This window comes from Centruroides sculpturatus, unplaced genomic scaffold, assembly GCF_000671375.1.
Source record: "Centruroides sculpturatus isolate CEXI.00-Female unplaced genomic scaffold, Cexi_2.0 scaffold4, whole genome shotgun sequence".
In the NCBI taxonomy this organism is placed as follows: domain Eukaryota; kingdom Metazoa; phylum Arthropoda; class Arachnida; order Scorpiones; family Buthidae; genus Centruroides; species Centruroides sculpturatus.
In genome coordinates this window covers 1,705,039-1,718,022 of record NW_019384444.1, presented here as the reverse complement: position 1 = coordinate 1,718,022, position 12,984 = coordinate 1,705,039, and the positions used below count along the sequence as shown (strand labels likewise).

The 12,984-nt window shown below is 30.5% G+C and overlaps 1 protein-coding gene across 1 annotated transcript in view; it reads right to left on the bottom strand.

Annotated features, from left to right (window-relative positions):
- Positions 1–1,208: 1,208 nt before the first annotated feature.
- Positions 1,209–12,984, bottom strand: part of LOC111620307 (prolyl endopeptidase-like) — a 60,477-nt gene continuing 48,701 nt past the window's right edge. The window contains exons 17-19 of the mRNA XM_023362220.1: positions 2,201–2,360; positions 1,485–1,553; positions 1,209–1,414 (exon numbers count right to left, since the gene is read on the bottom strand). Of these exons, the coding sequence (XP_023217988.1) occupies positions 1,343–1,414; positions 1,485–1,553; positions 2,201–2,360 (301 nt within the window). The 3' untranslated portion in view covers positions 1,209–1,342. The remainder of the gene's footprint in view (positions 1,415–1,484; positions 1,554–2,200; positions 2,361–12,984) is intronic.

The following is a 12,984-nucleotide window of genomic DNA, read 5'->3' as shown; positions in this document are numbered from 1 at the left end:
CATTTAGATTTTACAAATACGTGAGCCAGGCTGTGAATGGCACACATATTTGTAAAATCTAAGTAATTTGTAAAATCAGTAATCAGTGATCGGATAACACATATTCTGTGTTATCTATCAGTAAAAACCTTTAACCGAAGCAAAAATACCAATTTTGAATGTTGTTGAAGTATCCATCTGTAAATTGGGATGGAGAGTCAAGTGTCAGCTGATTACATCTAGAATGATCATAGTAAAAACTTACTTATAAATCGCTGAAAATGAAGCAAAACACTAGAAAAGACCCGAAATAAATAAGCACACGAGTCAACAATAAATCCTCTGTCAAGAACAAGAGAATTCCATTGTTGTGTAGCGACTCAGTTTAATGTTAAAAATGTGAGTTTTGTAGTGAATTTCGTCATTCCTATCTATAAAGAGTGGCATTTGGACAGATCATTGCACAATTTTGTCTCAAGCCTGTGCATGGAAATTGTACATAGACTTTTTATATTTAAATTCTTATCTTAGTCCACACCAGCCCTTATACTTAGATGCATTTTTATGAATTTTGTTTTATGATCTTATATAGTATGTTCTTAATATAAATTGATGTCAATTTTTAGTTTTTCTACTATTTTAAATAAGTTTGTCTCATTATCAAGATCAACTATTTATTTACCTAATAAAGAATTTTAATGATAGCTCTTATCAAAATGCAAATCATTTTCAGCTTGAAATAAATATATCATTACACTGTCGTAAACAAAGGAAAACAGTTTCATAATTAACCAAGTATTTTGTACTTAAAAGATTTATTTAACTGTGGTAACAAGTTTAGAGTATAAAAAATTTAAGACACAAGATGCAAGGAATCTTATCATTATTATTATTATTGGTTCCACATTCAGATCAATAGCTGAAAGGATTAAGATGCATTTTAGATCCGTAGCATGAGATCAATGCAATGTAACTATAGCACAATATAGTTTTAAATTTTCTTGATATTCCAAAAATAAACACTAAATGTTAAAATAAAAAATACTACTGTTAAAAACTATGCATAGAAAAAATTAGTATTATGATATTTTTAAACTATTTGCATAAATAGAATAAGTTCAACTGTTGACAAAGTAATATTGTGTTCAAAAATGAATTCACAATCTTAAAAGTTATGGTCAAAATTAAGCACATTTCAAAAACCATTTGAATGATAAAGTTTAATTTAAAAAACTTTAATACATGGCCATCTTGGCTCTTTATTTTTCATGTAAGCAAATGACAGCATTAAAATATTTATGTAAAATTAGAAAATTATATTGCCATTTAAATTACAACAAAAATTTCTTAACAATAAATTTAATTATTGTAAATCTTTATAATCCAAATCTAGAGTAGCAATTATGAAACTGTAGATGTCAATTAATTCTTCAATCTGTAAAAATTAATTATTTTGTATGACAAAATGCATTTTAAGTTAAAATTTTTTTATTAATTATACTCACAATTTTCTTTGTGGGTTTTCCACTACCATGTCCAGCTTTAACATCTACTCTAATCATTAGTGGATTTTTCTGTAATTAATTAATAACGAAAAATAAAAATTCTACTTAATTATTACAGTAGAACCCCTCTAGTCCGCCCTCGGCTAGTCTGTCACTCCGGTTAATCCGACCGTGGTCGGAGTCGAGAAACTTGTCCCGACTCGTCGGTGACTCACCGTCCGTGGCGTTATTCTGTGTTCGTTACAGTATATGTTTTACATTGTGTGTACATGTACAGTTTTGTGTTTCAACAAAGTGAAACGTAAACACGTTACTCTTTCATTAAATCAAAAATTAGCAGTGCTACAAAGACTGGACAAAGGGAAGATTGTTTATTTTACTTTTTTCTGATAATCCGACCTTTTTGTGTTCCGACCATACCCCCAGTCCCAAAGGTGACGGATTAGAGGGTTCTACTGTACAAAGATTCATATCTTATAATGAGAAAATTTAAATCAATTAAATCAAGTATAAAAGTTAATAGAGTAATATTAAACATTTGAATATTTATTCCTATTCATTTAGTGTTTGCGACAGCATAATATATTACACAGCAATAATAAAATGATAGAGAGGTTTAATGGAGAGAAATTTTAAACAGAAAGATAATATTATAAACTCGTTTTTATGCTGTCCTTAACATTTTAGCTGATGCTAAAATAAGATTCATTTCAAACCTGTTTTTCACTACTCCCAATTTTCTGTTGTATTTCTGCAATAAACTTTAATGAATGAAGTGGAACTACACGATCATCATGATCAGCAGTTAAGAGTAATAGTGAAGGATACTGGACAAATTCATTTTCAGGAATATTAATATTATGAAGTGGAGAATATCTGAAATGTTAATAATTTTGTTAAATCAATAATCAATAAAACATATATTTATATTTTAAAAATTTTCCAAAAGTTTGATTTATACAAGTAAAAAAAAATAACACCCACACATATGGATTATTCAAGGATATGAAAATAAATTTTATTATTACTTCTTTATAATATAGTGTGGTTATATATTAGTGTGTGTATTTCAGGGAGGAATAAAAAAAAAAATCACACACAAACATAGTGACCTCTGTTTTGTTTCAGATGATAGAGTAACTAAGAGTTTGTGCCAACCTTGACTGAATGTAAGTGATACTGTGATGGAAAATTAGAAAACCTTCTTTTCCAAGCATACAGTGACTTGCACTACATACCTTGTTATGCTGTAGGATTATGCATGCAATAATTGAATACTGACAACTGAACATTTACTTCCAAGATGGGGCACCTCTACACTGGAGTTTAATTTATTCCACAGGAATAATTTCCTGAATGTTAGATTGGCTGAAGAGGACCAATTTCCTGGTCATCCCGATTCCCCAACATTACACAACTGGATTTCTTTCTTTGTTGTGTACACTCTGTCTTTGACAAACCTACAAAGGTTTTCACTAATTTGTCTTTTCAGTTCTTCAATGTTGCAGTCAGCTGAGGAATAACAACTGAAATGCTCTAACACGACATGAAATTGAATGGGCCTGGTTATTTTGTGTGCTACACAAGGAGCTCATTGAATTTATTTAAAGTGTAAAATATTTTATTTAATGGTCTATTAAATAGAACAGCATATATGTGAATACTTTACTGTTCTTTTTTTATTCTTCCCTGAAATATGCTCAATAATTTATAACCACCTTGTATTTTAATTCAATAATACAAAATTATTCTGATCATTTAGGATGAATGGAATTAATTTGCTTTGCAGATGACAAAATAATATTCAATCTAATTCTGTGTCATTTCTTTTCTAAGTTTCTGCAGTTCAGTCAGTTCCTTTTGATAAATGAAATTTTCCACACACTTGTATTTGATTTCTCTTTCTCAGATTAAACTGTTGATCTCACTGGTCTTACTAGAAAACTGATACTTCAGTCACTTGTTAACAAACCATTAAAAATTGAACAATAATGTTTTTGAAACAGTATTCTATCTTACAAGAACTATATATGATAAAACCACTGCATGTTGAAGAGGTTTTGTTCATTAGAGGTTGAAAGGTTTTGCTCATTGCATATTCGTCAAACTTAATTTTGTATTAAATATAATGGAGTTAAATCATTTGTGAAAAAGTGCATATTCTCATTTACCTTCCCCTTCCCCATCATCGCGTCAGCCAATAAAGCAGCTTCCTAAGATGGCAATCCTACATGACACGATGGGATTGTTGAATAAAAGGGAATTAGCTGTAATAGCTTCGGGATAGTGTTGCAATATTAATTTTATCCAAAATAAGATTACCAATTTATTTCATAGTATAAATGGAGAATTTTCACATTTATTTGGGAAATCCAGAATCAATCTTTCAAATCATTTTCCCTTCTTAAACTTGATGTTTATTAATTAATGAATGTACAGTGCTCATAATGTAAATCTTTAATTTTTCTAAACTAATATAAACTTTACAAAGTATTCATAAGAATCGAACCATATTGGAATTGGGAGAAATTTTGGTATCGTCCCATCACTAATTCTTAAATTTTGAACTAACAAAGGTGTGTGAGCTGGTCACCGGAAGTACTGGTGAACTTTTAGTGAAGCTTGAATACTGTGTGTTAATGAACTGGAAAACCATAAACAGCCAAAAAATGATTGATTTGGCTAAGTGGATATTTACGAATAGAATATCGCTGGATTTAATGTGTTTGCTGATTTGTGCCAGGATTGAATCAAACCCAGGACCTTCACCTCATTCTCTGCAACAAAAGAACCAAGTGGATATGCAAAGAAGGGGCAAAACAGATCACGCAAGGATAATTTCAAAGAAAGGGAAGAGGAAAATCAACTAGACAATTTAATAAATGAAGATTTTTGTCAAATTGAAGAGGATTATTGTAAAAGTAGTCTTGAGGCGACAAAAACTATGAAAATACACAAATATTTCAAACATTAAGAGACAGAACCAGAGGTACAGAAAGAGCCCAAATATATGTTAAAAAATGATATATGAATTAATACAGGAGAAATTTTCACAACTTAATATAGAGTTAAAAGGAATTAAGACAGAAGTAAAAGGAAATAAAAAAACACAGTTTCATTGGAATAAAAAGAAGTAAATTCATTGAAAAAGGAAAACAAATACTTCCAAGGAGAATTAACAAAATTGTCCCAAAAAATAGAAGAAATGGAGGAAATATCCAAGAAGCACAGCCAAATAAAAGGTATGTTGGAATTCAAAGTAGATAAACTGGTAAATGAGAGAAATCATAATAATAAAATTTCCATTCAATTCATTGGATTATCTAAGAGAAGTAAGTAGTCAGTTTATAAAAGAAGATTTAGGAATTACAAATAATTCTATTGAAAGCTTAACTAGACTAACCAAAAATGAAATTAAACCAATTGTGAAAATGTCACTAGACTCATTATACACCAGAAATTTAATTCTTAAAGAATTCTGGAAAATGAAAGTTAACTCCGATAATGAGGAGATGAAAAAAATAATATTTATTGCAGATTTATGCAAGAGATCAAGACTTAGGAGTAAAAAATTACAAGTAACAATTAAACAAGAAAAATCAACAGAAATAGTATAATAACAAAACAGGATTATTACATAAAAGATAAAGTATATACAGTATATATGATGCCAACTTGGATAAAGTGGTACAAATAAGTGATTTTTAGGAAGGAACTAACTAACATCAGAATTAATAAAAAATGGTTTGAAAGAAAAAGCAGACAAATGAAATGTTAAAACTAAAAAAAACAGATAATATAGAACTTGACATTAATAAAGACAGGAATACAGACAATCAGATTAACAACAGTAATTTAAAGGAGATTTCCCTTTTAAAGATAACATACAGCAACAATAGTACCAAAATATTTATAGGATTTTTGAATATCCAAGGACTTCAAGAAAAACTTTCCAGAGATTCCTTAAAAAAATATATGAAATTTCATTCAATTATCAGTTTTACAGAGACATCAACAATTAAAATGAAAGACAGACAGACATAATAAAGTTTATTTTGTCTGTCTAAGTAAAAAAAAACCTTTAAACAATCCAGCAAATCGTTTTTAATATCTTAAAAACGCTTTCGAACGCTTTAAGCAATCATCCTCAGTTATCATTTTGAATTGAATGAAGAATTCGAAATTACATAAAATAATAATTCAAAAAGCGGTTACACAAAATCAGCATAAGGAAAGAGTTGTGCTCAATTACATACCATTCCTCAAAGGAATGATTAAGAAAGTTACCAGAAATAAGAATATACAGATAGTTTACAGGCGTAATCCCAATGTGTACAGACTCTTAAGAAACGATAAAGGCAGTTACAAACACAACGTGATGGCAGGGGTATACTCTATACCAGTGTTTTTCAACCTTCTTGAATAAGCGACCCCTTTACAAGTTAAAAAATTCTGGTGACCCCCAGGGCCATATTAAAACTATGTCAGTGATTTTAAAAATTAAGTATTTAATTTTCTTTCTGTTTAGACCTAAGTATCGATCAAAAAACTAATTGTACTGTAAAATAAACAGGCACAGCCTACAAACACTTGTCTTTTTCTTTTACACAGGACCTACAAACACTTGTCTTTATCTTTTACCCGCAACCCCCATGTAAGGCTTTGCAACCCTCCCTGGTGGTCACCACCAACAGTTTGAAAAACACTACTCTATACCATTAAAAGACCGTAGATTCAACTCCAATTTGGTATACATAGGAGCAACCATGAGAAACTTAAAGAAAAGAATTGTTGAACATAAGCATTTGGTGAATAAAAACAGACTCTACGGTGCTTGCTGCTCTTGCCAAACAGCAGAATATTGAGGTCTTCTGGGATCAGGCGTCGATCACCAAGGCTACAAGATCCAAGCAGGCCATGAAACATCTGGAAAAACTAGAAATTCAAAAGGTGCAGTTGCACACAAACTGTATCAATCATAGGGATGCTGACAGATAGTCATCAGTGTGGAAATCATTCTACGATGAGTTGATGTAGTTTATATAAGCGGGAAAGTTAAGATAATTTTTACTGGATGTATATATTTTATTTTAGATCTATATTTCCTTTTAATTATCTTGTATAATCTTTGCGATTATTTAAGCTTGCTAAATCTTAACGTAAATTTGTATAACCACTTTTTGAATTATTATTTTACATAATTTCGAATTCTTCATTTGATTCAAAATGATAACTGAGGATGATCACTTAAAGCGTTTGAAAACGTTTTTAAGATATTAAAAACGATTTGCTGGATTGTTTAAAGGTTTTGTTTTTAATTATACTTGTAGTTCCAATAAGAAAGTATTTATTTAACCTTATTATGCCTGACACCGCTAGGCACAGTCGGGATGAATATATGGGTGTACATAGAGGTGACATGCCGAGCAGGAAAACCAACAGTGAGTGTAAAAGAAAAGAAAACAAAATACACGTAAATATAAAATCATGATGTCCCAAGTCATGTGGTAAATCATGAAACCGAAGACATTGCAGATTGCATGAAGGTTAGTCAAAACAAAAAGCTTGCATATGTACAGTATGAGAGGATACAGTCCTGCACAACGCTAGTGCAACATACACACACAATGAAAGTACATTGATGGAGGCCTGAACAAAACAAATTAAACCACACATGAACACAGACACCAAGGCGAAAATGGTGTACAGACCTTGTACAGTAACAGACAGAGTAAATGCACCGTACAATAGGCATAAAGATATTATAAGATCTTCAGCAATACAAAGACACGAAAAGTGGGGAAAAACCTTTATCAATGTATTAATGTTCTGTTAAAGTAAAGCTTGACCATCCTTTGAAAAAGGGAAAAGTACTTTTTACTCAACACTAAAATTTCCAGCTTACACGGCCAATTGAGATTATCTTCTTCAACATAAAGTTTGAGCTCGTTCCTTATGTCCTCCAGCAGTGGGCAAGACAAAAGATAATACCTTACCCCATCACGCACATCACAGTTTGGACAGCAGTCAGTGTCGCTGTGTAAAAACCGATGTAAGTAGACATTGAATTTACCATGTTCTGAAAGCAGCTGTGACATCTGGTGTTGAGGGTGGACCCATTTCCAGCTGAGGCGTCTTGTTACGTCTGGGAAGAACTGCCAGAAAATGTGCTGCTCTGGGATACACTCTAATTCTTGTTGCCATGCTACAATTGTATGCTGCCAGAGGAGCTGCTTTAACCTGGAGACCGGTAAATGGCTGTACACTGGGTTGATATCCCTGAAGGAGGTAGCCACATGTGCGAGGAAGTCTGCATGTTCATTACCTGGAGTGCCGCAGTGCCCTTTAATCCATTTGATATGATAATTATTACTGGACTGATCTGCAGAGAACAAAATGTCCCTAGCAAGGGGGTGAGTGGTATCTTTGTTAGTAAAGACTTGGACCGTGACCTGGCTGTCAGTGAAAATAGTAATATTGTAATTGTTGAAATTTTTATTACAGAATTCTATTGCTTTAAAGATGGCAAACATTTCTGCTTGAAACACTGAGCACTCCGGGTGCAGAGGAAAGGTGTTGTGATGAAATTCCTCACTACCAGCATACACAACAAAAGCACTTGCGGTGCCTTGTGCAGTCTTGGAGCCATTGGTAAAAATTTCGATGCTGGTAGCACAGTCATGAGCCCCAAGGCCCCTTCTGAGGGCAGGATGAAAGAGTAAGATAAGAAGTATCTTGAACAAGAATACATAGTATTAACGCCCTGCTCTTGTCAACTTTTAAAACAATGATGGCCTGGCCAACCATTTTTTGGTTTTTTGTAAACATCACCAAAATCCTTCATCTCAGGTTTTGTTGTGGTGGGATAAAAGTCTGATGTCCAATAAGGACATCCACAAAGAATACTACAGATGGAAAGCCACATTCAAAATCTGTTCTGGCTGCAACAAAATCCGAGATGAAGGATTTTGGCGACATTTACAAAAAACCCAAAAAATGGTTGGCCAGGGAAAGCATCATCGTTTTAAAAGCTGACAAGAGCAGGGCATTAGTACTCATGAAAGAGACCCCCTATAGAAGTCTGATACATAGTATTATTTAGCAAGGCACAAAGAACTAGAAAATGTGGTTGACCATTGGGAGGCCTTTTTTATTGCTAATCAAGAAACAAATTGGTGAGTTACTACAACATTATATAACCAAAAACTTTATTTTTACTATAATAGATACCAGGCAGAGATTCAAGTCAAACTGGGAGCTTTGCGGATTGGAATTATATGTATACATCTCCCCTTCAATTGATAAAAAGTCATGTATTCAAGAAATTCAAAAAATTATCACACAATAGTCTAATTTTATTAATTTATGGATAACAGGTGGTGATTTCAATGCTTGAATTGGAGAGAAGTTATATTCAAAATATAAAGGAAGAAATATCAATATTAGGAATTGGAAAATATCTAAAGATAAAACAGTTAATACTGATGGAAAATCATTACTAGACTTTGTTAAAAAAAATGAACTATTCATTTTAAATAGTAAGTTAAATAAATGGAGATTTTCCTGCCAAATATACTTTTGTAGCACACACAGGCAAATTTATTATAGACTATATTATTTGCTCTGAATTTTTTAGTTCAATGTCTAATGATGGAGGTACTAAACTTAGATGATTCAGATCATTTTCAGATACAATTGGAATTAAGAGGAGATTAGAAAGAGTAAACAAATTCTAGATATCTACACAAAATCAAGGATAAAGGTCGAAAATTTGATAAACAGAGGTTTTTAAGAGAAATTGAAAATAATGCTAATAATATACTATTAAAGGAAGAAAATAAAGAACCAATAAATAATTATAATAATCTAATATTGTTAATAGAAACCTAACAGTTCAGGAGATGTAAAAAGTATATGATACCAAAATTCAAACAAAGATGGTGTGATAACAAATGTTACTATTACAAAATGAAGAAACAGAAGAGCCTGCAACAATTTAGAAAAACAAACTCATAACAATCACTGGAAAAATATCTAGAAAATAAGAGAATATACAGAAACTATATAAAAGTGAAAAAGAAAAAATATTTTTTTGAAATAAGTGATTTGTTAATTAAATCAAAAGACTCAAAATCATTCTGGAACACCATAAATGGTTTCTGTAGGCCATTTTCAAAAACTGGTGAAAAATTTCTGGTCTCATTTGACAGTTGGTATCAATATTTTAATAAATTTTCAGATAACTATTCATGTAAAAACAGAATTAATATTACAGACAATATCCAATTAATGAATAAACCATATGAAAAGGTATTTAATGTAGACAATTTATTCCAATATTAAAAAATTAAAGGAAAAGATAGCCCCAGGCTATGATTCCATTCCTAATTTCATAATAAAAAATTTACTGATGAATATCATTAAATATTTAGCTAGACAATTTAATGATCTACACAATTTGTATAAGATTCCAAATGACTGGAATAAAGTTATTTAAAAAAGGAGAGAGAAAACATCCAAATAACTATCAACCATTAGCACTACTTTCTGTTTTCATAAACTGTTTACTTCTGTTCTACTGACAAAGTTCAATGATTGGACTGAAAGGAATAATTTTAAAAACCACACACAATTCACATTTATTAAAGATAAGAACACTCAACTGGCTTTCTTTGTTTTTACAGCAATAATTCAACTACAACTTTGTAAAAAAAAAGGCATAAGGTGTTCGCCTTATTTCTAGATATCAAAAAAGCTTATGATTCAGTGATTATCTCAAATTTTCAAAGGAAAATGACTAAATATCAGGCAGAAGATAAACCTTATAAAAATAATATGATTATTATTTGGCCACTATGAAGTGGTGATCAAGCAAGATAATTTCCAATGGCCGGCTTTCAATATTGACTGTGGCTTATTACAAGGTGATCCCTGGTCACCACATCTGTTTAATTTCTATAAGTTTGATTTTAATGACTGTTTTAACAGAGATGATGATAGATTGCCCCGACAGCTGCTGCTTTACATAGAAAGATACAGGCTTTGAATGAATATTGTGAAGAACTAAAATGAAAAATCAACCCTAGTAAATCATCTGTAATGATCTTTTGAAATGGAATCAGACTTTCTTAGAAACACATGTCCTTTTACCTCAATAATGAAGAATTAAAAATAGTTCAAGAGATCAAATTTCTGGGAATTATTTTAACTCCTACATTGTCGTTCGAGAAACAATACAAAAGGAGCATGATCAAAGCCAACATACTGATTAACAATATGATGAAACTATTTAGTCAAATTAAATTGAAGAATATAATAATTCATTTTAAACTGTTCAACTCTTTATTATTATGAATTCTATAGTATATGCTTCACAGATCTGGAGTCTAACTAAAGCTAGAAATAATTCAAAATAAATTTATTCACAATATTTTCTTGTTAGAACATAATACCCCCAGAAGTGATCTTAGATTAAAATTAAACAGATTTAAACTGTGTTCATTTTTTATAAAAAGACTTATTAAATTTTTTTCTAAGATAAGATATTATGAAATATTACCAGCTAAATTACTAAGATTATTATACCAAAAAATGTGTACTGATGCTCAAAGAAAAAACTGGGTAGGTCAAATATCAAATATTAATATATTCAACAGTTATGGATTTTCAATAGGTCCCTTTATGAAGAAAACCAAAATGAGCAAACTACTTAGTTTACAACTGATACAAAATGGCTTTGAAATTTCTCTGTCTCAAGGTATTAATGATACTAATAACCAAAAAAATCCTGAATGGTATAATATATCATTACATACCCATACATCAATGGTTATATGTTTTCAAATCTAGCCTTTAACATAAAAAGTTCTTTATTTAATCTTAACTGAATGAAGAGATATTAATAATCAATAACAATATTTATGATTTAGCAAACTGTTGATGCTTTAGAAGCAGGGCATGTCTCCCTGCTTCTAAAGCATCAACAGTTTGCTAAATCCATATGTTCCAAAATCCAAATGTTTTGTATATGTAAAGAGGTACAGGAGTTGTGAGATAGATACAACCTCAGTGCATTGAACAAAGTCAACAACAAAAAAATTACATATTCCTTCTTTCATACAGCAAAAATTGTAACTATATATAATTTATATAATTATGTTAAAAAATTTGTTATGATCAGGTGAGAATTTCACCTAATTGTTTGATTAACGTTAAGTATGAATAATAATAACTCCCTTTGTAACAAGCTAAGGCCTAGTATGAATAAAGGTTATTTGAATTTGAATAAAAAGAAACTAAATTCATTTTGAAATANATACGTTAAATTAATTAAATTTTTTTAAAAATTTTCTAATTTTAATGCTAACATTCTTATTTCGAATGTAAAAGATGACATACAATGTACTGTATGCTTTATGCACATTACCTTTACGCATTTTATATACGATTTATCTCAACGTCTTTGAAACTGACACTAAATCGAATATGGCGCTAAACCGAAGTATTTCAAACAATACGACTTTTATAAATACAGTAATTAGGTCTATGCAAAAATATGAATTTGGTAGCTTAAAAACAACTTGATTTGCTTATAACGGTGTCATTTTCAATACAAAATCTTACATTCACAGATTCTGAAACATTGTCTTTAACATTAGTCGAGTAAAACCGTTCACAAATACGAGAATGGTGCAATGTTTACGCGTTATATTCTATATTTATCTATGTAATATTAAAAATATATATAAATGCTAACAATGTTGTGTAAGAAGTAAATTGCACTGGAAATAATGTGATAATATACGATAAAACTAACTGTTATTTTTTACTAATTGGGACACCCTATTGTAACAGGTAACAACCTATTACGAATAATGATGATTGATTAATTAAGAAGAAAGCATCTCCTCTCTGTAACAAGTCTTGCCTCATTACAATAAAGATATTATTATTATTTTCGATCTAATGAGGATTTCCAATAATTTTATTGTTTAGATTTCAGGTGTATAATGTTTGGTTCTTTATTTTGTGGAAATAACAGTTTTTAATTGTTTTTATTAGAAACTAAATTTTATGTATAAAAATGTATTTCTTACTTCTTCATTTCCTAAACTATTTTCTAATGCAGCAGACTCATGATTATCTGGCTTAATGTTGTGGATTGCTGAGCCTCATAATGAAAACACTGGATAACAGAGAGATTGAAGATGAGGCATTTCCTGTGCAGTCAAGAATGTCAGCCTGCCACATATGCAATTTTTACAGTACATATGATAATGAATACAAAATTTTCAGGAAAGCAAGCAGGTAACGTGTCTGCAATTACCATAATGCAGAATAAAGATATGTTACAAAAACATTTGCAATTGCAATCACATAAACATTATTATTTAATGATACTGTACTAAAAAGTACAAAATAATTATGAAAACATAATTATTTTGTACTTTTTGTTTATATATAAAAAAACTTTATGACATTACTTATCAGGCTGGATTCT